The sequence below is a fragment of the Macrobrachium nipponense genome, chromosome 18 (genome assembly GCF_015104395.2).
Source record: "Macrobrachium nipponense isolate FS-2020 chromosome 18, ASM1510439v2, whole genome shotgun sequence".
In the NCBI taxonomy this organism is placed as follows: Eukaryota; Metazoa; Arthropoda; class Malacostraca; order Decapoda; family Palaemonidae; genus Macrobrachium; species Macrobrachium nipponense.
Genome location: NC_087211.1, coordinates 41733385 through 41760939, shown reverse-complemented (window position 1 = coordinate 41760939; position 27555 = coordinate 41733385). Strand labels below are relative to the sequence as shown.

Genomic DNA, 27555 nt, shown 5'->3' with positions numbered 1-27555 from the left:
AGGTGAAACTCTACGGTGTCCTAATCCACTTTTCAGTTGCGGTTGATCATGTCGTTACAGTTGAATGATTGATTAGGGCTTCTGTGAAGGCGCAGGCGCGATCCAGTTGGATGGATACTACGCTTCTCTCCGACCGATGCCTGGCTTTTCTTTTTTTAAGAAAGAACTAAAAGAATATTTCACGTGAAAGCGCCACCCCCCCCCCCCTCGACACACACAAATATATATATATATATATATATATATATATATATATATATATATATATATATATATATATATATAGGTATTTTCATCTTTGTTTTAATGTCAGCAGCGGCATGGATCAGGCAGACCCGTCGAATGATAGGCCTATGTTGCAGTTTATTGCCGTGTGACCTACTTTCCTTCCACCTACCATACCTGGAAAGTACAGGTGTGTTGTATCTTTTTCCCAGGCCAACGTATTATTGTTTTATTTTGAGTTATACCGAAATATAGCGGTTGATAATTCCTGCTACTCGCTTTTGTGGCTCGATGTAATGTTTGGCCCTTTCTTGGAATTTTGAGGTGGATATATCCTAGCTCTTGTATTTACTAATATAATTTTGGTTGACGGCCAAGGGTTGAGTATTATATATATATATATATATATATATATATATATATATATCTTATATATATATATATATATATATACATATATATACATATATACATACACACACACATACATATACATATATATATATGTGTGTGTGTGTGTGTATATATATGTAATATATATGCACACGTATATATACATACGTACATGTAAACACTCGTATATACACAAACTCACACAAAGTATATACAGCATTTTGAGACTATTATCTTTTAACTACATTGATGGCTTGTCTTTTTATCATGCGTCTTCACAGAAGGTTATTGTATTTTTTTTTTTTTTTTTTTTTTTTTTTACTATAACTGAATTTTTGCACCACTTGACCCTGAAGAGGTTGAATGCGGAAAGCGCGCTGCCAATACCGCGCCTGGAATAAGCTCGATAGGATCACCAGAAGAAATGTTAGCACAGATATTTGTTTATATATATTTCCCCAGCGTTGAGGGAGACGAGTACGTCATCCACGAGCTTTTAGAAGCTTACTAGCGAAGAGGTTTTAATTTTAACCCCGGTAGGCCTACTACTACTACCACTAGGGGTACTAGGCCTACTAGATCCAAAATACTTAGGTAGCTCCCTTCTCAGGTGTTAACGGCATCGTAAAATCCGTTGTGGGAAACGAAGGAACTTGTCCGTTCTCTCTCTCTCTCTCTCTCTCTCTCTCTCTCTCTCTCTCTCTCTCTCTCTCTCTCTCAAGCAACATACTTCACATCGTTGGAAATTGAATAATCAGTACCTGAAAAGGCCTCCGTTAAGGCGGCACGAGATGACGACAAAGTATTTAGAGAGAGAGAGAGAGAGATTCCAATAATAAAGAGGAAGAGGCGTATGCACAGAAGAGGAGGAGGAGGAGGAAGATAGAGAGGTCTCCCCCCAACTCTTCACTCTCCGGGAACTGGGTCAGTAGAATTCCCCGACAGAAGAGAGATAGGAACGGAGAGAGATGGGGAGGAGGTTCCTTTAAATACAAGTCATCTGCAAAGATGAAAACGCGTTTATCTCTATATAGTAAATGTTTCATGAATAGGCAGAATTTCTGAATGAAAGCATAGTATATAAGTATGCAACTGTTTTGTATTTAGATAACTTATTTTGAGTCGAGGTATTCTTGTTTTAATCCTTGCTCACCCCCACCCTCCTTTTTTATATATTGTGTATGATAATTGTTTCATAGTTGTAATCGTTATTAAAAGGTCAACTTTTCAGTGTTTTTTAATCTTATTTGTTTTAGAAAGTACAATCTGGTAAAAGTCGCTCTTCCCCCCCTCTCTCTCTCTCTCTCTCTCTCTCTCGCTCTCCCCACATTTCCGTCACTCGGTATTGATCTACTCCCAGCAAATCCTCGCTCAGCAGTGCGCTCTCTCTCTCTCTCTCTCTCTCTCTCTCTCTCTCTCTCTCTCTCTCGCTGTAAACATTTTAGTATTTTGTCAAGTGCAAAGTCATCACAGATTGTGTATACATATAGGCTTATTGGGACAGCAGAACTTTCGTGATTAACTTACCAGAGACGTTGTGAGCTGTTCGTTCGTGCACTGTCAGTTAATTACTCCTTTAAGACATTCTAGGTCCTAGAGAAACCTCCTTCGTCTGCGTTGGTTTCTGAATTCGGTTTGGATTGTGGTATAAATTTTGTTTTGGTCTGACGTTCAATAGATTTAACTTTTAACATGATGTGATGTTATTGATAATAGAAAGTCGGACAACTAGTATAAGCAGGAAAACGAAAAGAATTTGGTGCTTAATACAGTTTATATCTGGCCAGCGTTGCAACCAGGGCCTCATAAGCATTGCTAAAATGCAGAAAAAGCCGCAATTTAATGCATGCTGAATGATGAAAAAAAATATATACTGTCGCTCTAGGAAACATTTTGAGGTAAATCTTAATCCCAAGCTGGCTCTTTGGAATCCAAGAACAAATTGATCACTTTCTTTTTAAAGATTTGAAGACACTTCGACAATTTATTGCTCGCTTTGGTGGTTTATAAGTGTACTGGAACAAGGTGCCATCACGGGAGTTTTTTTTTTGGGGAAGGAAATAAATGTAAATCTTGCATTCCTTACGGCGATCATGCAGTCAGAGATCAAAGCCGGCGTTGAAACTATTCCCTTTTCTCTAAATCATAAATATGAAGGATATTTTTTCTCAGAATCATAAATATGAAGGAACTGGTTCCGTCAATGAACAGTCTTCATCTGTCCGTCTGTTTATAGCGTTAGGTTGCATATAGCCTGATTTTAGGTTACGTATTTCGTCTATATATACATTAATGTTACGAATTTTTACTAAGTCGTTTGTATTGATTTTAAATGCTGTGAATTTTCCATTTACCCCTTAAGATATATATATATATATATATATATATATATATATATATATTATATATATATATTATATATATATATGTGTGTGTGTATGTATGTATGTGTATATATGTATGTGTATGTATGTGTATATATGTATGTATGTATGTATGCATGTAGTGTTTGTAATTTAACGCTGTTCATTCAAATAGTGTTCATCATCTAACGATGTTTTCCCTTCGTCTCTTCCAGTGCCACGCGACCAGCATGGACACTCCACTTCAAAACACGTCTTACAGACGCACCCTCACCTGCCCTTAACTCCGAGCGTGAGCCTGCCTATCACGGGTCCCTCGACGAACACGACCTCGAGTAACCTCACCACCACCACGACCTGCTCCTCCTCGACGGTCGGCCACCCCGCCGCCGTCGAGACTTCTTCGCCCCCCTCGTCAGACCCAGCCCCTTCCTCCAGCCCCCACTCCACGGCCACCACCACGTGCAACAGCACCACCACTTCGAAAGTCGAGCCGGGTGGGGGAGGGGGAGATGGAGGAGGAGGAGGAGGAGGAGGAGGAGGAGGCCCAAAGAGTAGCTGCTGCAGGAGGCGGCGGCGGTGGAGGGGGAACTGTAGGTGGAGGTGGAGGGAATGGCAACGGAAGAGGTGGCGATGGAAGCAACGGAGGACGCGGAGCTGGTGGAGTAGGAGGAGGAGGTGGAGGAGGGGGAGGGGGAGGTGAGAGGAGGTACCGGCTGAACAAAAAAGTGGACGAGAGAGGGAGGACGATTTCGGATCAGATCGGCAAAGGCGGATTTGGCGCCGTGTATGCGGGTGTATGCCTGCACGACGGCGCCCCCGTGGCCATCAAGCACATCATGAAGGACCGAGTGCCCGCCTGGGGTGTGGTGAGTAGCAGCCCAGTCGCTGGTTTATGTAGCTGAAGTCAATTAGCAATTGGCTATCAGTGTTTCTCACAGAGAATGCGTTGTCACTTTCACCTAGACTTAGTAGAATGTGCTTGCTGATTTTTTTTTTTTTTTTTTTTTTTATGAAATCGCAAAGAAATGGCCGTGTTCTCTTTATTCTTACAAAGGGGAGTGTGGCATGCTAATTTTTTAAAATAAAATACAAAGAATAAAAAAAGGTGTGTGTGTGTGTGTTTATGTGTGTGTGTGAAGTATGATTTATTCCTAGGTGTATGTTTTAATTGTAGTAATAAATTTCAATTCCAATACAACGTACACTTGTGGCTCATTCACACATTTATACTCAAGAAAATAACAGCTTTTGCTCACTATGTCGTGTAAAATGTAGAAGCAAGGTAAAGAACATGAATATTCATTGGGACGAACATTTGATTAAACCTAGTCCGTGCGCAACTGTGATTAAGTTGATCCGAAGCAGCCTTCGACTTGAATTCATTTACACTTGTTGATTAAAGTTTTAAACCTATTTGCAATGGTTGATTCTGAGCCTTGAAGTAAAATCCTCGAGTTGTCGTTGCTTGGACGAAATATTAGAATTTTTCCCCAAAAAAGTATTTGTTTTTTTATGTGCATTTTATGTTAATGGGAAGTAACGCCACAAAATTTTGTGCAAACGCCAACCTTCCCCCCTCCCCCCTGTCCCCCGGCCAGCCCTCTCAAGAAAAAAAAAAGTAATTGTCACAGAAATGATCTTTACCATTTAAATCATCCCCGGCTAGAGCTCAGTCAGTGGGTCAAAATCTGCCCCGTCCGTTCATTAATTAGATTTCTGACCACGACCCAACATCAGCAAACACCAGCAGTAAAGTCTTGTCGTTAGGTAGCGTATTGAGAACAAGGTTAGACAGCTTCGCCTTCGATTCGCCAGTCCCCCCTCCCCCTCCCCCTCCCCCTCCCCTCCCCCTCCCCCTCCCCCTCCCCCTCGCTACTACCACACCTCAGCTGAGATCGGTGATGGTAACAACCAAGATTTAGGTTAGATACATCGTTGCCCTGTGCACGTGTGGTTGCTGTTTTTATTTACTTTTTTTTTTCATTGTATCGTTGGTTGCATTGTGTACCATCCCTATACACGGAGATATTCGCTGTTTTTTATTATTTTTTTTTGTGGGGGCGGTTGTTGTGTGTGGTTATGTAAATGTGTATGTATGTATGTATGTATGTATGTATGTATGTATAGATGGATCGTGTGCATTTTCTTATAATAGTAACTGGCAACTTGGCCAAAATTCTAACAAAAATGATATTTTAATTCATCTGTGTGTGTGTGTATGTGTGTGTGTGTGTTTGTGGAGGTATGTTGATTTCATTCAGTCTGGTGCTCCTCCCCTGGCTGCATAGTTCCGACAGGTTTCCGCAGTGTATGTGTATGCACGTATATCCTCCTGCTAAGCGCCTTAGAATGGAAAGTTTTAAGTTTATCTAATCCCCTCTCTCTCTCTCTCTCTCTCTCTCTCTCTCTCTCTCTCTCATACAATAACGAAAGAGAAAACGTTCAGGAAGCAGGATATAACTATTTAGTCCTTCAAGGACCTATAGCTACCGACAAACTCCCCCCCCCTGGGCTCAGTACTCCCCCCCCCCCACCCCCACCCCTTCCTTCCTGAAAAAAGCTAAGGCATGTGACCACAATTGCCTCGGGTTGGTCGGCCCATCCAGTAAGTTCCTCATTCCCAGCTGTGTATTTCTGTGTATTTACGTCTTAATATCGCTAATTGTTGTTATTATTAATAGAGTATTGTAATGTCAAATAGGTTTAGTGAGTTGGGGGATTCTAAATTATTATTATATTATATTCACAAAGACAGTTTAATGTCAAGGTAGATATATATTAATATTATATATATAATATATATATATATATATATATATAATATATATATGTGTGTGTGTGTGTGTGTGTGTGTATGTATATGCGTGTGTATCTATGTATACATACTCGCATGCTTTCTCGTGTACATATACATGGGTAGACTATGTTCAGATACTTGGCCATAATCCTTTCAGTCACTAGGCTGAATGCGAAGTAGTTATTACTTGTTTATTGCTGGCCTAGATCCATTGGCAGAAGGAGGCTGCGATTGCGTTGAAGCACCACTTCTACTCCTACGTCGTCCTCTCTCTCTCTCTCTCTCTCTCTCTCTCTCTCTCTCTCTCTCTCTCTCTCTCTCCCCATATGACTTTCGCTTTGAAAGAGAAAGTGTGGATAGTGTTCCCGAGCGAGCCAGGTTTTGTACCTTCTTTCTCTATCCGTAGTTCCGGCAGCGAGTCTGAACGCTAGATATTACACCGCGAAAGTGCAAATCTAGTGACTTATGACGGTGTAATACTCTCTCTCTCTCTCTCTCTCTCTCTCTCTCTCTCTCTCTCTCTCTCTCAGAATCGGATAGGCGAGCGTTTTCTTTTTGATTGCCAAATCGAAGGTAACAACAGATGACTTCGTTTGCGTGTGACAGGTGGGTGGGGGTGGTTTTCGTTATGCGCTCTCACACACGTATGTTATGCGCGCACTGTGTGTGTGTGTGTGTTTGTATGTTTACCAGAGCCGATTTCACGTACAGGTGAGGCGGGAGCGAATTGAGTCGAGGTGAGGCAGGTGGTATCAGGTTGTGAAAACCACCTGCTCGAACAAACGGGAGTTGCGTCATTGATAGCGGCAGGTGGAGAAAGATTATATGAATTTCTTGATCTTGTCGACCATTCAAGGTCCGCCCTACTTATGGTTCTTACATTAAAAAAAAAGAAGAGAGATTGCTTTCTATTTATACATTCTGTTCACGATCTTCTGCGTCACTTTATTTGTCAAGAACTCGACAGTAAGTTTAGTGTTTATTATGATAAAAGGTCAAGATCCCCATCATGGGTCTAGGCTACTACTGAGCACCAGGCAGCGGCTGCCTAGACTATAGAGTCTCGGTCCTCTGCGCTAGGAATGTCGAGGCCGACCCCGTTTTAATGATTCATTTGAAGAAATGAAGACAAGAAGGTTACGGTTAGGGATGTATGATATGGCCTTGCCATAACGTGTGTTTTTCTCTTACAGAGAGAGAAAGAGAGAGGGGGGGATGGGGGTGCTCGATGTCCAGATATTGAGATTGGAAGATAGATCGTTGGTTGAAGAGAGAGAAAGAGAGAGAGGGATGGTACTCTTATCCTCTCATGTCCCAAAAGTGAGAACATTACACGCATTAGGATTAAACGGTACATCGTTATTTGCGCGATGTTTACTTTTAAACATAAGCTTAGACAATTTTAGTTGTTTCGTAACTTCGAATTTCTACGGTGAACAACTTTTCAGAACTGTGTTATCAGTAACAGTTCTGTTAATTCAAATGACGTAGTTAAACTAGAGCGCTCCTTCACCCTCCGAGGCCTGTGTGTGGTGGCACGGCCTACGGGAACTGTGCCAAGGTAGGCACGCGGTATAGGTCGCTCGGCTTTACTGATGGGGGATGACGTTTAACCCTTCCACGACGACTTACGTTACATTCCTGAGCCTTCTTGTTGCACTTACAGGTTTCTCGAAATTGCGTCGGAAGGTTTTGTCCTGTGTCTTGCTAGAGAGTTCGATTGGACGCTCTTAGAAGCTTGAAGGTTGTCCGGATTGTCCTTCCTCGAGGTGGACTAGGGGGAGAACGTTTACTTTTTTGGTGGAGGGATAAGGTACGGGAAGAGGGGAGGGGGGGGGGGAGATATTCTTGGAATAAATGCGGTGGGTTACGTTCTTACCTAAGTAGGAATGAGCAAAAGAAACCTCCGTAGGGGGGGGGGGGGGGGGAACTGTTGAAATGAGTTTGTCCTCAGGGAAATAAGACCTTGTTATGATCGGGACTTTTGATCATTATGTGTCTTAAATGAACCCGTTTCTCTTCTATTTATCTGGACGTTTGTCTGTTCGTCCGTCCGTCCGTTTCAATATGTAGCTAGTGAGTGGCATATGAATAATTTACTTTTACAAATGTGCATTTTTTTACTTGTATAATAGAAATAGTGTCCAGGTTCAATTACCTCTCGCAGATGCAGTTTTCTCCAACGATAAAAACAGCATGCGTGCTCGCAGGCACGCACGAGTGCACAGAAATGTTCAATCCAGAAAAGTGCCACGCAATGGAAAGAATGCACCTGTCGGCTCCGACTGCCTCTTCTTACTACGAACAGCTCATAGATGGCACATTTTCACTCTTCATGACGGCCATCTTAATTTCCATTGGGTAACTTGTGAAATTATTTGCCGAAGCTTACTCATTGTAAAAAAAATGCAAAAAAAAAAATGCTTCTCTTATTCCTAGATTGTAAAAACAGAAAAAATACCACTTTTATTCCTAGGTGTTAAAATGCAAATAATGATAATAATACTGCATTTATTCCTAGATTGGACGTATAAAATGCAAAGAAGATACTGCCCTTGTTCCTAGATTGTAAAAAAGGAAAAAAATGCTACCTTTATTCCTAGATTGTAAAAAAGGGAAAAGAATTACTACCTTTATTCCTATAAAAAAAAGTTCATAAAACATTACTGCCTTTATTCCTAGATTGCAAAAAAAAAAAAAAAATACAACATAATACTGCCCCTATTCCTAGATTGCAAAATAAAGAAAATCCTGCCTTTATTCCCAGATTGCAAAAAAAAAGGCAAGAAAATACTGCTCTCATTCTTGGATTGTAGAATTGCAAAAAATACTGCCCTTATTCTTAGATCGTAAAAAAAAACGCAAAAAAAAACTTGCCCTTATTCGTAGATTATAAAAAATCCAAAGAATACTACCCTTATTCCTACTACCCTTATTACTACATTGTAAAAAATGCAAACTAACCCTCCCAAAAAAATACTTCTCCTATTCCTAGAGTGTAAAAGGTGCAGATAAAAATACTGCCCTGACTCCTAGATCAAACTAAAGATAAACTTGTGAAAAATATTCAGGATATTAGCAGTGACAGCAGAAATTGGTGGAGAGACTGTTAAAGGGAGGTGAGAAAGTTGGTATAGAAAGAAGTAAGCGTCATATGGCTGATATTCATAAAAGAAAAAAAATATATACTCGTACTAGTAGGGCTTCCCATAGTTTACATTCCACACATACCGACGTGTCTCTCTCTCTCTCTCTCTCTCTCTCTCTCTCTCTCTCTCTCTCGCTAGTTGTGAGAATTGCCTCTTTGCTGTTATTTTTTTTATTGTATCTCCTCCCTCCTTATGTAATAAAGTAATCCAACACCAGTAGGTTTATTTCCGTCCTTACGTTGTGGAGAAATATTGTCTATATTTGAGCCTCTTCGTCTAGTGCCTGGGACACTTGACTAAAGAATGATTGGACAGATTCCTTTATAACTACCTATTGTGCCGCTGCTGACCTGATTCTAACTATACACACAGAATCTTCACTTCACTGCACTTCCTCACTAGACCTTCATAGTTCTCTCTCACACACACATCCCCCCCCCCCCCCCCCCCCTTACACACACACACACACCCACCTTCAATCCAGCTCGGTAAGGCAAGGCATCTGGTGTTACTTATGCTGTTGCTCTCAGGTACTGCTGTTAGTGCTCCTGCTCCTTTAAAAGAGGCTGTGGAACACCTGTCACTTTTATTTAACAACCCTCCCACCCCTATCCCCCCTCACCCCCCAGCGACACAGGTCTGCCAGGCCGTTATTGTTCATGCACGGTTGTGTAGTATTTATGCGTGTATATGGACTGACGCAGTGTACCATACACATTGGTGTTGCTCATATGTGTGAGTGAGTGAGTGTATAGTTAGATAGAGACGAGAACGTATTCCTTTTCATATATATGTGTGTGTGAGGGGTTGTACAGTTAGGTAGAGAGGAACGTATTAATTTTGTCTTCGTATATTCTTGGAGTTATATCAAGAGGTAGTAAATGATGAGTAGTATTGTTACGCGTTGTTATTATAACTCAAAACAAGAAAGTAGTTGAACTTTAAGGCCTCTAATTGTTGAGCATGAGTGGAAGAAAATTAACTCTCTCTCTCTCTCTCTCTCTCAGATACAATTCTTGTGTTAATGGCCCAGTGATTTTACAGGAGACAGGTGGCGGCTGATCGAACTGGTTTTTTTCCTGTTCTTGTCTTGCCTTCCCATTGTGTTATCCTTTCCTTTTTGTATCTTATTGTTACCTTTTTTTTTTTTTCTTTTACCCCTCTCAGCGTTGCGTAAGTGATTTTATTTCTACCGCATTGTGTTCTCGGTTGGAAGGTGTGGGTTGTCCTGTTTATAACTTGCTAATGTCCAGCTCTTGCTGTATGTTGCTGCTAAGATGGTTGGCTGGTGTCTTATTTTCATGGTAGGGTGAAAACATGATCCTTTTTGCCTTTGTAGTTCATTTTAGGCCTAGCCGTTAGTTTTAATTGCTAAGCTTTGGTGTTGTTCTAGAAGCAGAACATAAGGTTTAGCGGAGCTAACTAGAAGTATATAGTCAATTTGAAACTACGTTTGCTGTTATATTTAATTTGCCATAGCAACGGAAAAAGAAAGCGCCTCGTAATTTATTCATTTTCGTAAAAAACACTGCGAGGCGTGTTTACTCTCCAACTTGCTCCGATTTCGCGTCCGTGACGCCATAAAGTTCCAGAAGCTGTGGGCGATGACACGCTGATGACGTCATGAGTGGGGACTCCTTTTGATTGGCCATTTTTCGAACGCACGCCAGCTGCGATTTGTCAGTGTTCCCGTGACGCAACGGACTCATCTTGCGATTGGCCAATTTGTATGACGAAGTGACGCATTGCTTCGAGTGGGGTTTGAATGGCTTATTTTGTTTTATGGCGGGTCTCTGACCCTAATCACACATCTCTCCCCCCAAAACAACTTCCCACCTCTCTCTCCCCCTTCCCTCCTCTAGCTAGTATCCGTGATTGTAGTTCAGATAAACGTTACAACATTACTTAACACAGGTCTTATCGGTTTTTATGATCCATATTGCTCTCTCTCTCTCTCTCTCTCTCTCTCTCTCTCTCTCTCTCTCTCTCTCTCTCAGAGTGTGCAGGTAAGAAACCGACAGTACTTATCTTGAATGTAGCCCAAGTATCCTTACTCTTTAACTGGCCGTTATACGAATGTACTAATACGTGTTCTTATATATATATATATATATATATATATATATAATACACACACACACACACACACATATATATATATATATATATATATATATATATATATATATATATATATATATATATATGCATACATACATACATACATATATGTATAATATATATATATATATAATAATATATATATTATATATCTTCACGTGTGTGTGTGTGTGTGTGTGTACTATGAGAGAGAGAAAGAGAAGGGGAGGTTCCTGTCCGGTACACCTGTCCCGCCAACTCCGTAGAGTTGATGATCAAGCATAACCCGCTTTCAGTTAGTGCGTAGTAGCAAGGCCTTGGTAGTAGTGAGGAGAAAAAGAGGGGAGAGAGAGACACACACAAGGTAAGGAGGGGAAGGGAGTAGAGAGGAATAGAGGGGTTGGGTAGGCAGGTGGGGGCCCGGTAAGAGGGAGGGGGATTGTCTCGTAACGGTTATTATTGTTGGGTAAAAGGATTCGCCGGGAGGTCAGTCCTGTTTATTTTTTCCCCTGTGTAGAACAGACGGCGGATTTACCTACTTTAGTTATAGTATATAGGATTTGTTTGTGCGTGTGGCCGTTTGCGAGCAACAATTTAAAACTCATGTATGGCTAAGAATTTTAGGATTTCTTATGTGTTGTATGCATAACGATACATAATACGTACATAATTCTCACTCTCAAAGCAGTCGTATGGGACTAGGGCTAAAATTTCCCTCTGACCTGCGATTATGCAGGAATTTATCCTGTGCAGTTCTCGTTTCCTACGCGCTGGTTTCTTATGAATATATTCATCTCTCTCTCTCTCTCTCTCTCTCTCTCTGAACATTAAGGGAATTTAGTTAAACTTATAATCGCTTTCATGTCCCGTTCGGCGAGCTTATAAAATGTTCATGAATGACTATTCTCTCTCTCTCTCTCTCTCTCTCTCTCTCTCTCTCTCTCTCTCTCTCTCTCTCTCTCAGAACTCTAAGGAATTTACAGATAGACATCTAATCGCTTTCATGTCCCATTCGTCGAGCTTTTATAAAAGATGTTCAGGAATGACTTTATTTGTGTTGAAAGTATTATACTCGATCTTCTGATCGTTTTCTTTTTCTTAAACGTCTCTGAAGAGTTGCGTCCTAAACGGATTAAGCCTTATGCCTAATGGTGACCCAGAACCCCATGAAATTATAATGAGTACGGGTCCGGAACCTTGAAAGCGGAGATTTTGTTATGAGAGGTTTGGTTTGTGGGGCGGGGGGGGGGGGGGTTGTTGGTGGCTGGTCAGGGGTAGGTAAGAAAGACTTGGAAATAGAGGCCTGGGAGATGTCCAGTAGGTCTAGTGTCAATATTATGTTAGCTGATCCCTTTTGCGGGTAAACCCAATAGGCCTATGACACCGTTACGGCGCATTTGACGCCGCCTGCGGCACCAATATAGGCCTATGACAGCGTTATGGAAGTCACGCATATGACCCGAGGGGAGAGTGTAGGGGGAGGTGACGATAAATGGAGTGAGGGGAGAAGAAAGGAAAGGTCTCTCTCTTGTGTTCCTGTAACCGTTTTGAGGAAAGGCTATACCTTGTTTTATTTGTTTTTTGGTGATGGATAAGCAAAGGAAATCAGTCATTGGTGTTTGCTTCCTTGTCATTGGTGTTGGTTTCGTCAAGGATAAGAGCTGTTTTCAGACAATCGGCAAAGTTTTAAGTGTTGTGGTGTTTTTGGTTACTTTGTGGACGTTATTCGGGGGGCACCATGAGATTGTATGCGTCGACTAGTATGTACCCACGATATAGGAAGGTACTTTTTACCATTTGTTACAAAGGTCATGCGTTTTTCCTTTCCCAGTGATTGGGGGAAACCTGGTGGCGTCGCTGTACTCTCCTACAATTAGGTAGGATAATAAAAGCAGGAGGCTGTTCTCCTGTAGGTCTAAAGGCTCTGCTGTTCATCCCCCTACCCGGCAGTAAGTAGCCTCATCGTGGTAGGCCTAAGAGTCCCCCATTACGTCGATGACTCTTACATGTCCTTCGATTATTTCTAAAGGGGTATTAATGTAAGCCGGTTAATGGGAGAGGATGGAGTTAATGCACGAGGGCACAGCCAGGTCGTCTGAGTTTGTTTTGCCATTTGAAATGATCTTACTATAAAATAGAGATCGATTAGGCAAATCTATTCACGCACGCACAGAGATATATATGTAGTTTTTGTGTAAAATAGTAGTACGTGGTCTCTTACCTGTTTCAACATCTAGAAGGGCATCCAGTGTCGAAACTTGTAATTAACTGTAATATCACTGTATGTCCCCCTGCCCCCTATATCCCCCTTTCTTTGTTATCACTTCCCCCTCCCCCTCCCGAACGGTCATCCATTTCATTACGGAATAACTCGTTAAGCATTATTGACCGATGCTATCCATGACATAGAGGCGGAGGCCATTTAGTTACCGAATACTCATTCCTTGACAGAGACTGGAAAGCTATTTTTTTTAGTTTTGTATCTAGCGGTCCAATTACATATGTGGAGGAATTTTAGCGTTCTCACTTTAAAATAACTTTAAAGTGAGAACGTTAAATATTGGTTATTGCTCCTTCAAAATGCATAAGATCCAAGCGGGCGATCCTCGACGACGTATCTCACCCCGTCGGCCGGAAAACAGATAGAGTATTAGGTATTATGTCTCTCTCTCTCAATATATATATATGTGTGTGTGTGTGTGTGTGTGTGTGTGTGTGTGTGTGTGTGTGTGTGTATACATAATTGTATGTATTCATATAAATGAAACAGCATATATAAATTTTTTATTAGTCTAGGGAAAGTTTTTTTTTTTTTTTTTTTTTTAATAAGGGAGATAAAGACTTGTTTATCTCAAGTTAATTTCGTAGGGAAATAGAAATCTTTTGTTGGGCTTGAGCCAATTTGCTGCTTGGCAGCGTACAATAGGCCTGCTGGCAGAGTGACCGTTGGCTGAGTGAGGTAAAGTGTCGGCTCAAGCTTGTAGGCTTACTCTGAAGCATGTAGCCCACAAGGGGATACCATCCATGATAGGCCTATTTGGTTGTTTTGGGGGAAGGCAGAGTTGTGGAGGGGAATATATATATATATATATATTATATATCTATATATATATATATAATATATATTATATATATATATATATATATATATGTATAGTTTTTTGCGGCGGAATTCAGCGAAAAACTAAGTAACGCCCATTTAAAGAGTGATTAGGCAGAAAAACTTAATTAGCTTATATACGATAGTAAGTTTATATTTTAGTACATGTGTTACTATACGGGAATTAAGTTTTGGTTATCGTAATGAAACTGAAGCTAAAGTAGTGTTGATGATGCTCTGAAAATTTCACTAATCAGATGGCAGGATAGAGTGAAATTATTTTACAAAAGGGAATAGTGAGGTATCAGTGTATAGATGGACATGACATGGACATATCTTTCTGCCTACCGTAAGGAGAGTTGTATGCGTTTAGTGGTGGAATTTCTTAGCTTTGGAGAAAATATTGTTGAATTCCCTTCATCTCCTGTGCGTGTAGGTGTGCGTCTAAACAATATATTTTGTTTGAGCCTTCATTGTCTAGACATGTGCTATGGAAAAGAATATATACAACCCTAAGCTCGATTGATCTATAAAAAAAAAGTAAAGATCTCGATTCGATACTTGCGTCCATTCGCCTTCAAACATGATTAGACGAATATCCCCTTTTGATAGAATGTGCACCAACAGTGCTCAATTTCGAAGTGTTTTCGGACAGTGATATAAATCTTGTGTACGCCCTAACTTTCTCAGATGTCATGTTAGACCATGTGAGATCTATTTTAATCATTAGTTTTACTCTCAATATCTGTTTATCCCGACTCTGAAAATCTTCATAACCCGATTAGAGTTTACTGACCACCAGGTACTACATAAACTAAAGAGCTCAGCGGACACCGTTTTCCGTCGGTGGGCAGTGTTTGTCCCATCTGATCGTGCACTAGGGCTTGGCAACATTAGAGGGTTGGTCATCGAGAGAGAGTTTAAATTGAAAGTGGAAAACCCATTCTCAAACGTCTTTGACTGAGGACATCGTCGGTTTGTTTCTGTATTCATCGAGTGAAGAGAGCAGAAAGTGCGTGGCGGTGACCTGCATTTTGCTTGCAGTTTGTTTGTCGTTGTTTTGCACATACGTAAAGACCTCGCACCTCACTGCCGGAACTTTGTTGCATCTGATACTGCGGGCAACACGTAGAGATGAATGGGGCTTTTATAGCCACCTCAGTGTTTATGCTAATGTGGCTCTTGTCCTTCTTGACGCTTTTCCCAGTTCAAGGTTAATATGTCTGTCTTCTCAGTGTCCGGGCGCGCGCTGTACGTAAATTTGTAGGCTCTTGAATAAAACATAACGTTGTTTTGTTCCCTTATTTGTTTTCCAGCTTTCTTCTGCGTACTTCGTTCTTCTCCTTTTTTCCGAAACGGCTGTTGACTGGTTTTTATATCATATATATATATATATATATATAATATTATATAGATATATATATATATATATATATCACACACACACACACACACCAAACACACACACAACAAACACACACATATATATATATATATATATATATATATATATATATCATACATACTATATACATACATACATACATACATACATACATATATATATATATATATATATATATATATATATATATATCACACACACGTATTATTTACACGTATATATATATATATATATACTATATACATATATATATATATATATAGCTATATATGTGTGTACATACACGTGATATAGTATATACCTACCTACATACATACATACAAATGGAGGCTGTGGATTTAAATATGAATGCATTACTATATACGTACATACGAATGTGCATGTATACAATATCTGAAGTATAGGTGCGAACGTATGAAGTCTGTGCTACAACAGAAGATTGGAGATTCTGAGAAGGCTATTGTTCCCCCGTTTTGATCTTTGGTGATAGAGGATTTTGCAAGCACGTACAATAAATAGATTGCCCTTCTAACGTTCAGTGCCGTGTAGACAAAGCCTTTCTGTAGCATGTAAGCTTTGTTATTATTATTATTTTTTTTCTCTCTCTCTCAGTCAACCTGTTCGACTGACTGGGTGGTGTTTATAATGTGGGGTTCCGGGTTGCATCCTGCCTCCTTCAGAGTCCATCACTTTTCTCACTGTTTGCCCTGTTTTGAGTAGCACTCTCTTCCGTATGAGTCCAATATGCCTCTTATTTCTAGTTTCAGGTCTTGATACTTGATTGTGATCAATTATTGTTATTTTAATTACTATTATCATTAAAAAAGGAATAATGGCAGATTATTGTTAATATTATTGTTGTTTCGTATTTGAAAAAAAATATAACCATCATACTTACAATTCCCCATAGAATTGAAGATTTGATTTTTATTATTTTCTAAATTTTGTGAACAGTCTAAGACTATGTCGGTGTTATACCGACTGCATAGAAGTCAAAAGTTAATAATAATAGTATCAGAACAGATAGGGTGATACGTGCAAAAAGACTAGAAGAAAGTATCACTCATTGATGTCGCAATACTACGGGACACCAGAGTTGAAGAGAAAGAAAGGGAAAAATTGGATAAGTATCAAGACCTGAAAATAGAAATAAGAAGGATGTTGGATATGCCAATGGAAATTGTACCCATAATCATAGGAACACTAGGCACGATTCCAAGATCCCTGAAAAGGAATCTGGAAAACCTAGAGGCTTAGTAGCTCCAGGACTCATGCAAAAGTGTGTGATCCTAGAAACAGCGCACATCGAAAAGCGATGGACTTGTAAGGAGGCAGGATGCAACCCGGAACCCCGCACTATAAATACCACCCAGTCGAATTGGAAGAATGTGATAGACCAAAATAATAGTGATAATAATACTAAATGTCATCATGGACGTAGCCAATTGTAAACATCATATTCTTCTTCTTCTTTCCCCCAGGAAAATGGACAGCGGGTGCCCATGGAGGTGGTTCTCCTCCGGCGGGTGGATCACATCCACCAGGTGGTGCGTCTCATCGACTGGGTCGAACGAGAGGACTCCTTCTTCCTAATTCTGGAGAGGCCTGAGCCTTGCCAGGACCTCTACGACTACGTCACCGACAAGGGCCCCCTCCCGGAGGAGGAGGCCCGTGAACTAATGTTGCAGGTAAGATATCCACGAAGGAGGATTCTTTACAGAGGAATTATTTTTTTGTTATTTATCACTATTTTCTCTTCTTGTTTTATCCATTGCAGTAATTCCTCCCCAACAAGTGTGTTAATTCATAAATCCAAACAGATTGTCACGCATAATTTTCAATCACATCATCAAAATCTTCAGTCATTTTTCATCAGTCATTACTTTTTAAAAGCCAGTTCCACGAGTCATGGCCGTTTGTTTACTCTTTGTTTTTTCTTTTCTTTTCTTGTGACTTCACAGGTGGTGACGATGGTCGTGTCATGTCACGCCGCCGGAGTCATCCACAGGGACATCAAGGATGAGAACTTGCTGGTGACGAAAGACCGCCAAGGTCGACCTGTGCTGAAACTCATAGATTTCGGGTCCGGTGCTTTCTTCGTCAAGGACAAGATCTACACCGATTTCGAAGGTGAGTTCACCTCCGTTCAAGGGTGTTGGTCCTCTCTCTCTCTCTCTCTCTCTCTCTCTCTCTCTCTCTCTCTCTCTCTCTCTCCAGTTGGAATCCAGTGGATTTTTAGTGGACCATTTCCCTTCAGTGTCAGTTAACAAATCCACTTCATTTTAGTTCCCCAGTTCATTGTAACGTAGCTTATCACTTCATTGTAAGTATTCAATTCCATTTCATTGTTTTGCGCTGCGCAGCCTGAATTGTTATGCGGGCATTCCTACTGACATGTAGTACTACTTATTACAACAGGTGGTAGTAGTTGAATAACTGGTCGTCCTTAACTGTGAACAACTGAGTAGTGCAGGAAAAGTCGTTTGAGCGGAAAAACTGCTTATTGGCTACAATTTTCATTGCTCTCTCTCTCTCTCTCTCTCTCTCTCTCTCTCTCTCTCTCTCTCTCTCTCTCTAATAAGATTGGATAGGAAAGTAAGTTCGTTGATGAATATGAGCGCAAATCCCTTCAGCCCACTCAGACGCATTCTAGACAAATATCGTGTCAAGTTGAGTGTTTACAATATCGTTGTTTCGTCAAAGAGTTTTTTTTTTTTAATATTTTCCCACCAAAAGCGATTGTTGTTATTATTATTATTATTAGTAGTAGTAGTAGTAGTAGTAGTAGTAGTGTTGCTATTGGTTGTGCTTTACCAGACGCAGGCGACTGCTTCCTACTTGTGTCCTAGTGACCTAGAAATGCAGTCAAGTTAACTACTACTTGCATTGAAGTGACATAATTTTAGCTTCTAATAATTCTGCACAGTATCAATGAATACAGTATATATACTACACTTTTCTCTTTCTCCGGCGATCACAAGGGTATGTACATGCGAGCACGCAGAAACAAACGTACATGCGGCACAGTTAGTGACATCCAACCACCCCCTTTCCATAAACAGAGTCACCTTGTTTGGAGAGAAAGTGGATGCGCGAGGTTGTTCCGCAAGGTGACGGGCGCGTTCTCTGTCAGTTTGCAGACCCGTCGCGACCATCGCAGGCCCCTTTTCATACTACTTTTGTATCTTTTTTTTATATAGTTGTCATTTTAACTGTACAGAATGTGCAGTCTTGTATGGTATAAATCCAAGTGACCATTTATTTGTAAAGCTTCTACGTAAATAATGCGGAAGAGAGCTGAGACGGTAGCCATCATGTGAAGGTAAATCAGATCAGCCAGTTGATAAACACGTAAAAACAGTCATCTTTGGCAGAGGAGAGAGAGAGAGAATGGTGTGTGATCCCTTCTTATTACACTGATTACAAATTCCGATGACAGGGGTACATGACATAGCCACGCCCTCCTAACCTCCTTCCTCTACAGCAGTTGCAGGTCGTTATTTGCTACACCCCTAAGCTCCCCTCTCCTCACACACCCATCCAGAGCACCCCCTTCCCCCTTTCCTACCGGCGCTTGCTCTTCCGAAAGGTGAACTTGCCCTTTCTACGTACGAGCTGCATGCAACTAAGAATAAATAATTAAAAGGGAAACGTCGCTGGCAGTGGTTGTTGCGAGTGAAGGTCGCAGTTACCTTTCCGGTTAATTACACTAGGAAACAGTTACTGTCTGCGGGTTTATTGCCGATTCGAGTGGATCCCAGCGGCCGATGTCTTTCGTCGTATTAATGGCAAAAGAGGCTGTCGTCCTACGTAAGCGTGTTTTATGGCGACGTTGCAACCAAGTGACCAGTATTCTTGGGAGTATAAATAAAAGTCAAACATCTTTACCGAATAGATGTCGCCCAAATAAGACGATCATGCGTGACTTCAGTTTCGCCACCAACGCTGGCTACTTGTTGCAACGTTTGGCAACAAGGTTCTCTGTTAGGATGGAGTATACGCTTTCCTCAAGAACTCAAAACATCTAGGGAAAGAAAACGTTTAAAACAGTGATATTCACACGGAAGCTAACTGCTATTCAGTATCCATCGGCCCTCACACGGGGAAGTAACTCTTTATAAAGGAACTAAACCGTTTCACCCTGAACTTCTTTTACCCGATGTTTTTGAGACGCAGTAAGCTTTCGCATAAACTGCCCATGTTAAGGAACCCTGTTTGCGGTTATTCATGCTTAAGCAATAGACGTGGACACATCCACATACACACCTTCATGTGCCACATCCCCCTCTCCTCCACAACAGCCTTCCCCCCTCCCCCCTTCCCCCAACCTCCACCGCTCTCATTATAAAAGAGCATCCTCTCTCATGTTATCTTAGGCAAGGCGTCTTTTTTTAGGTCCCATTGTTTGTTAACAATGCCGTTTGTATATATTGTGGTTGCGTTGCTAGATCTTTTCTTTTGCTTTCAGGATTCACTTGTTTTTGCTTGGAGACGGAAGTGTTTCGCTACTCAGTTGATTTGCTAAGCTCCAAATTTATTTCGCTTGCTTATGAATAGATCGGCGTCAGAAAAATGTTTCTCTCTCTCTCTCTCTCTTCTCTCTCTCCTCTCTCTCATTCTCTCTCTCTCCTTCTCTCCTCTCTCTCTTCTCTTCTCTTCTCTCTCGTCTCTCTCTCATCTCTCTCTCTCTCCTCCTCTCCTCCTCTCTCTCTCTCCTTGGTCTCTGAAATATACGCTCGCTCACTAGCGCATGCAATGACATGCTACTGTATATATATATATTATATATTATATATATAGATATATATATAATATATATATATATATCTATTATAATATATATATATATATAATATATAATATATGCGCACGCGCTCAATGGAATTGGGTAAAGTATAAAGTCTGTAAAACAGCGTCATTGATTTTGACAATTTATGCTGAAAGCGAGGTGCTGCGCCCGTATATTTTATTTTATTAATTTTTTTTTAACTCCTTGACCGCTTGCTCATGTACCCCCTTGACCCATCTAGACCTGTCATGGACAGAAGAGGAGACAAGTGAGGTTGTTTGCCCGGAGAGAGAGAGAGAGAGAGAGAGAGAGAGAGAGAGAGAGAGAGAGACCCAGCCAAGCAGTATCCGTAACGTACACGAGCTACTGATGGTTGTTTTTTTTATATCTTCTGTCTCTTCGACTTTGTATTGTGTGCAAATGCTATCTGGATTGTTGGCAGACAAACCCGCCCCCCCTTTCTCTCTCTCTCTCTCTCTCTCTCTCTCTCTCTCTCGCACTAGGCCCCCGTTACTATTGCGCTTAAATCATGAGGTGCCTTCTCACCATCCCTAATTATCGTCAGTTACTTGTGATTTAAAGACGGTATGAAGCCCTCAGATATCCCCCCACCCCACCTAGTGACTGCGGACTTCATCATCAAAATCCGGAAGTTTAGAAGAGACATTTTTAAACATTCCTGTGTCTGTTATCAAATACGATTTACTGATTGCATTAGTGTGACGACCTTCTTGTGTGTGTGTGTCTGTGTACGTTTGAGAGAGAGAGAGGAGAGAGAGAGAGAGAGAGAGAGAGAGAGAGAGAGAGAGAGAGAGAGAGAGAGAGAGAGAGTCACGTTAACTGTATTTTGTCAATTATTTTAAGAAAAAGAAGTTTCAGTCGGACCGCGCCAATTGTAACGCATGAGTGCGCAGGCACATGCACGCTGTCTGGACATTCACACGCACAACTCACGAATTTTTCTCAGACATGTTTTAGGAGTCGAGCTTCAGTGAGCAAGAATGCAGAACATATTTCAGTAAATATACTCTTTGGGGAGTTCATTGCGTGTGCTAGATAGAAAGTCCCCACGCCCCCACTTCTCTCTCTCTCTCTCTCATATATATATATATATATATATATATATATATATATATATATATATAGAAAGAGAGAGAGAGAGAGAGAGAGAGAGAGAGAGAGAGAGAGAGAGAAACTGACTCAACCTAAGTGATTTCTCCTAAGATTGATGGCTGTCGAGTAGTTAGCAATTAGACATTGGTCGCTGCCCCATTCATGTCTGCGTGCAGAATTGAACTTATCTTCCTGCCATCGATAGAAAAATACGTTAATTTAATGCTCGTCTACCTGGAAAGATTAATTAGAAGTCGCGAATTTGAGATCTAAAATGCGTAATTCTCGCCATTCCTCCTTTGTTTCCTGAAACATAAATATGTCTCATTTGAAGTGGCAAAACGTGAACTGGATGGATAGTCAGGCCTGCCTCAGATATCAAGGAGAGAGAGAGAGAGAGAGAGAGGAGAGAGAGAGAGAGAGAGAGAGCAGAATGCAATATTTGCCGTTCTCGTCCCCCCACTCCCCATTCAAAAATAATATAATAATAATAAAAGGAAAGGCGCCAGTGATTAAGTAGTAAATGACTCATTGGAAGTGGAGGTCATTTGCCCATTTCGGGAAGGAAAGGAAACGGCAGCATGATATAAGCAAGTGACCCTTTCAAGAATGTATTCTCCCCGGGCGGACTTAAAAAATAAATAAATAAATAAATGAACACATCGAAAGCCCCGTGGAATGGACCCATTCCAGAGAGAACATTGCCCGACTCGGACTCTGCAAAAGACCCTGTGACCTAACATGCATATGACTCATTGCCGAAAGAGGGCATTCGGATGGAGGGCTCTGTGGGAAGCGTTTGGTTAAATTAAAGAAGGAGGACGGTGTCGTGACCTTTGTCGCTGACCTGAAGAGTATATCCCTAAATACCGGGTCATCAGGGGTCATGGACCCTCACGCGTCTCGTTTTCTCACACGTTGCAACGACCGGAGGTGGTGGTTCTGTACGTGAATTATTATTAAGAAGTAATGAGAGGTCTATTGCCGTACATTCATATCTTAGAAGTTTACAAGCGGGTTTTTTTTGGGGGGGTACTTGTTATTATTGTCACTGTTATCATTTTAGAGGCATAAATGGAATCTTGCCAGACTGCAGCAGCATCAGCAGCATTAGGAGGACCGTTAGGGAAAATCTTCCATTAAACTTTGCTCATGAAACTTGACAAGTGTAGTAACAAACAACACACAAACAACGACAGCGAAGACTTTCGCTGTTGTTTGTTTTGCATCGGCGTCTTTTCGCGATTTGCAACCCAAAATTGCAACGGTTAAACCCGGGGTGGGGGGGGGTGGGGGGGGGGCGGGTAAGAGGCAGCCGGGTAGTAGGGAGGAGGAGAGGTAGAGGGGCCTGGGAAGAAGAAGGTGATGGAAGGCTGGTGTCCTCCGAAGTGAGAGAGAGAGAGCGCGCAAGGGCGCCCTCGCCTATCAGTGAGCTCCGCTCAAGGGCTTGATGTAAGGAATTGTGGAGGACGAGTGGAAGGGGAGTTTGCTGGCTGGTGGTGGGGGGAGACGATGAGATGGGATAGGAACGGAGAGAGAGAGAGAGAGAGAGAGAGAGAGAGAGAGAGAGAGAGAGAGAGAGACGTGATGGTCGATCTACCCATTCGATTAGCGATAAATCTCGCCCTTATCATCAGGCCGAACCCTCTTCCAGCGATGCGGTAAAACGGGCCATCGTGACTGGAATGCGATGAATCTTCTTGTGTTCATGACTGGAAGAGGCCAGGGAAAAGGAGGAGAAGAGGAAGGAATTTTGGTAGAGGGAGAGAGAGGTGCTAATATAGGAAGAGCTTCGCGGGAATTATTATGGCGAGACGGTCTTTGAAATGTGCCCGCATTCAAATCCTGAGTAGGTGTCTCGTATTGTTTCCCTCGTGTATTTTATTTTCAATTTTTTATAAAAGGAAAAAGACGCATATCCAAGGAAGGGAAAAGAACACGTAATACCCTCACGCTCCACACTTTCACTGGAATGGTTTTATTTCGTGCCATAAGCCAGATTCCCTTAGGAGAAAAAATTCGACGAGACATCCGGTTGGCTACAGTAGTAACGGGCGTCCCATAGCCAGATCACTCTATGCAAATGGATTTGTTTGGTGCAGTATTTTAAACGTCTAAAAAAAATAAATAAATAAAAAAAAAAAATAAAAATAAAAAACCATCCATGCCAGTTAGAAATTTAATAGGCCTTATTTTCATTTATAAAAATTTGACTGGTTCATCTTTCACCCATCGTTTCCCAACGGTTGATTTCATGTACCTTTTGGGGTCCTCGTCCGCTGAGAGAAGTTCGTCGTTAGCATAGGAGGTAGAGCCAAAACGAACAAAAGGCTCATTATGATGTGATAATGAAAGGCCTGGTCAAAGGGGTCTGTTTCTCCCTTTTATCTCCCGATGAATGGCATCTTGTCAACTAATCGCGCATACGGAAAGGATCGTCCTTTCGACTCGCGAAAATAAGCATCAATTGCTCTCCCTGATTTGCGAAACGGCCTGCACTCTCTTTCAGCCTTCTATGTATAATTATAGGAGAAAGCCTAGTGACAAATACTTAGGGATTCGTAAAGATTGATTCTTAAGAGCGGAGTGTTTTGATTTTGCCAGTTCTGTTCCTCATTGATAGGCTGTAATCGGTGGCTCTCTCTCTCTCTCTCTCTCTCTCTCTCTCTCTCTCTCTCTCTCTCTCTCTCGCCGCGCGCAAAACCGTGGAATTCCTAGTAATTCGTAATGTAGTTAGAATTTATTTTCATATCTATTTGTTGTTTCGTTAACTGATTTTTCTTTTTTTATTTTAGGGGATTCGGTAAAGTGATATTTTATATTATCTTAATTGCCTTTTTCATTCATTTCTGTTGTTTATATTTATAATGATATCTCTCTCCTCCCCCCCCCTACTTTATAGTGTATCTTAACCTAATGTATTGTATTGACTGGTATTTACTTTGTTTCTTTTCTTTCTTGTCGCTGCTTTTTTTTTTATTGACGGTTTTTATTTACCATGTTTTCTTTTCTTGCATTTCAGGAACAATGGTGTATTCGCCTCCCGAGTGGATTCTCCACAACCAGTACCAAGGAATCCCAGCGACAGTCTGGTCTCTGGGCATCCTCTTGTACGACCTCGTCTGCGGGGACATCCCCTTCGAGTGCGAGGACCAGATCGTCTCTGCAGAGCTCCACTTCCGAGGATCCCTTTCCGAGGAATGCCAGAGCCTCATTAGATGGTGCCTGAGGGTGCGGCCGGGTGACCGCCCTTCCCTAGAGCAGATCTTGCAGCATCCCTGGCTCAAGGTCAGGTCACGTGAGACGCTGACGAGACCCATCTACTCCCGGAGCGCCCCTGCGACGATGCCCTCGTCGCCGGTTGGCTCCCTCGGATCCGTGGGGTCTTCGCACAGCTCTGGGTCTTTGCCTCCGACGCCGCGGCCTCAGGATAGGTAGGGATGAGCGGTGTGGGTGGCGTCAGCGACGTCGACGGCGTCCTTCGGCATTAGTCACGCTTCGACGGCGTTGTGACGCCAGCGGTGGCTGTCGGCCACATAGTCAATGCCTGTGCCCTTCTTCGTTCACCACAAAATTACTGCAAGAGCCCAAGTCTTCAATCCTCTCAACCGCCCCCCTCTTTCTCTCCCTCCCTCCCTTCCTTTTCCCCTCTGTTAGTAGTTATGGCTATTCATCATCAACATCTCCTCCCCTCGTTTGAACCCCCTTCCCCCTCCTTATCTTTTTGTACCTGAGGTACCTATGGCAAGAGTGTGTTGTTTGTTGCTTTTGAGGGGGGAGTTCTAGAAAACAAAAAGGGCGTAAAAGCAAAATGAGATTGAGAAGAAATCTGAACATTTAGTAGCAGTGTCTTCAGTACCAAAGTCCCGTGTTCTTAGGAAAAAAAGCCAATATTGTACATAGCTTTATCATTAAATCCTTCTATCCTGTCCTGCCCTGTTTTTATTATTATGACTGTGACTTTTTTTTTTCTTTCTTTCTTTGACCCATTTCATATCATCATCTAAGTCATCATTATGATTATCGCGTCCTCTACATGTTCTGTATTTTTCACAGTACACGATCTTCTTCAGTTGTACATAGTTATTAGTGTTGTTCCCCTCGTTTTTTCTGCGTTTAGTTAACTTGAATGCTTCTTTAGTGCCATGCAGTCAGTTCCTCCCTTGTAGCATTCTCTGTCTTGTTATGACTTTATAGTTTAGGTTTTTTTTTTTTTTTTTTTTTTTTTTTTTTTTTTTTTTTTTCTTCGAACCTCTCGTGGAGAAATGTGAAGTTATGCAGTGTCAGGGTCGCGACGAGTGGCTTACTTGGGGTCACACACACACACACACACACACACACACACACACACACACACACACACACACCCACAACACACAACTTATGACGGGTCACACGAGGTCAGATGTTCCTTGTTCGTTAGAACAGCTTTTTTATATTTTTGATTTAGACAAGAAAAGCCTTTGAGGCCCGATTTGAAATTTTGCCTTCCAGCAGCTCCGATTTCCACGTGTAAAAGTACATTCGTACTCCCCACGTGCGATTCCTGCACGTAAGTCGTCGTGGATTTCGAATCATTCATTGTATATGTGGGAGCAATTTTTGGCTCTTGACTTTATATATATCCTTTATTCTCCAAAGAGTTATTTCAATTGTAGACAAGATGGGCGGACGTGATCCTGCGCATTTCCTCATGTCGTAAAAGGATATAGATATATATATATATATATATATTATATATATTATATATATATATATATATATATATATATTGTTCCCTTCACATTGTGTTATTATATCCTAGTCTTGTTACCTTACACACTGGATGATACAGGACAATTGACCAATAATAATCAAGTATTCCATGAGGTCCAAGTTTGCTGGGCCTTTGTCAGACAGTTTCTCTTAGTTCCACATCGCCGTTCATTTTTCCTTTCATCTCTTTGCGCTTCAGTTAAGATTAGTATTCATCTTCCTTCTTTTTAGATTTCTGAAGCCCTTTTTACATTCCATAGGTAATTTCTTTATATGTATATGTATATGTATATAGATAAAATGACCCTCCACCCTCCCCCAAAAAATGGTATTGTACATAGAAAATTTTTTCTTTTTTTTATATCTTGCATTGCCTGCTTCAATAGTCTACGGAATCTATTTATTGTATTTATTTAATAGAAGGCAAAGCCTATTTCTGTGGCCGGAGAGGTTATCCCAGCAATGAGACTTGACTCCAAATAAGTTACATATATATATATATATATATATATATATGATATATATATATATATTATATATATGTTAAAATGACTTTTTCGTTTTGAAATTTCTTTTGAAAATGTTCAAGTCTCATGTCTGGTAGAACCTTGTAAACCCTGTCACGCTAAACTTACCCATTGGTGCTATAGGTCAATATTATTGATATAGCCTATTTACTAAAACATGCAAAGAATATGTATTTGTGTATATATGTGAATGTGTGGTTGTGTGTATTTATATATATTTATATATGTATATATAGGTATGCACAGTATACGTACGTATGTATATACATATGCATACATATATACACATGTTGCATTCGAAAATGTTTCTTTTCGAAGGACAAAGTTGACTCTGAGAGTCGTCAATCTGTAAGAAATATTTTATTTTATAAGTTGTTTGGAATATAGATTATTTTTTCTGTTCTTCAGTTTACATTCTAGCTTATTTCCGTCCTTGATTTCACCTTCCTTGCTTTATTTATTTATATTTTTTTTCAAACGTCCTTTCTCCTGGCGCCTTTTTTTTTATGACTGACAGTCTTGTCGTCAGTTTCTGTTCTGAAACATTACGAATTCTGTACTTGAATTTACGAATTCTTTCTTTGAATTACTCGCTTTTGTGGACCACCGCTCTTTAGAATTGCGAACTCGGTTATGCAATTTCAAAACCTGAAATTAATAAACGCTGAAAATGAATCTCATATCGCTTGACGAATTGCTTCATAAAAAGTCACTTCTTGGACTTCAGAAATCCTCTGGGATTTCAGTGTCACATAAATCCTCTGGGATTTCAGTGTCACATAAATGTGAGGATTTTCCTTTTGCTAAATCGGTGGCGTTTTATAACAGAAAAGGAA

At 41.0% G+C, this 27555-nt stretch overlaps 1 protein-coding gene across 1 annotated transcript; it reads left to right on the top strand.

Moving 5' to 3' along the window:
* The first annotated feature begins 3355 nt into the window (after positions 1 to 3355).
* On the top strand, positions 3356 to 26165 carry LOC135196999 (serine/threonine-protein kinase pim-1-like). The gene is made up of 4 exons (XM_064223889.1): positions 3356 to 3850; positions 17017 to 17223; positions 17497 to 17665; positions 24460 to 26165. Exons 1-4 carry the CDS (start codon positions 3494 to 3496, stop codon positions 24873 to 24875), a joined length of 1149 nt encoding a protein of 382 aa, XP_064079959.1. The 5' UTR covers positions 3356 to 3493; the 3' UTR covers positions 24876 to 26165.
* The last annotated feature ends 1390 nt before the right edge of the window (positions 26166 to 27555 follow it).

Bases quoted from the DNA above. Each gene is read 5' to 3' on its own strand.
- LOC135196999 (XM_064223889.1), top strand. From the start codon at position 3,494: ATGGAGGAGGAGGAGGAGGAGGAGGAGGAGGAGGCCCAAAGAGTAGCT. The intron at 17,224-17,496 runs GTAAGATATCCA...GTGACTTCACAG, and splicing joins CCCGTGAACTAATGTTGCAG to GTGGTGACGATGGTCGTGTC. The intron at 17,666-24,459 runs GTGAGTTCACCT...CTTGCATTTCAG, and splicing joins GATCTACACCGATTTCGAAG to GAACAATGGTGTATTCGCCT.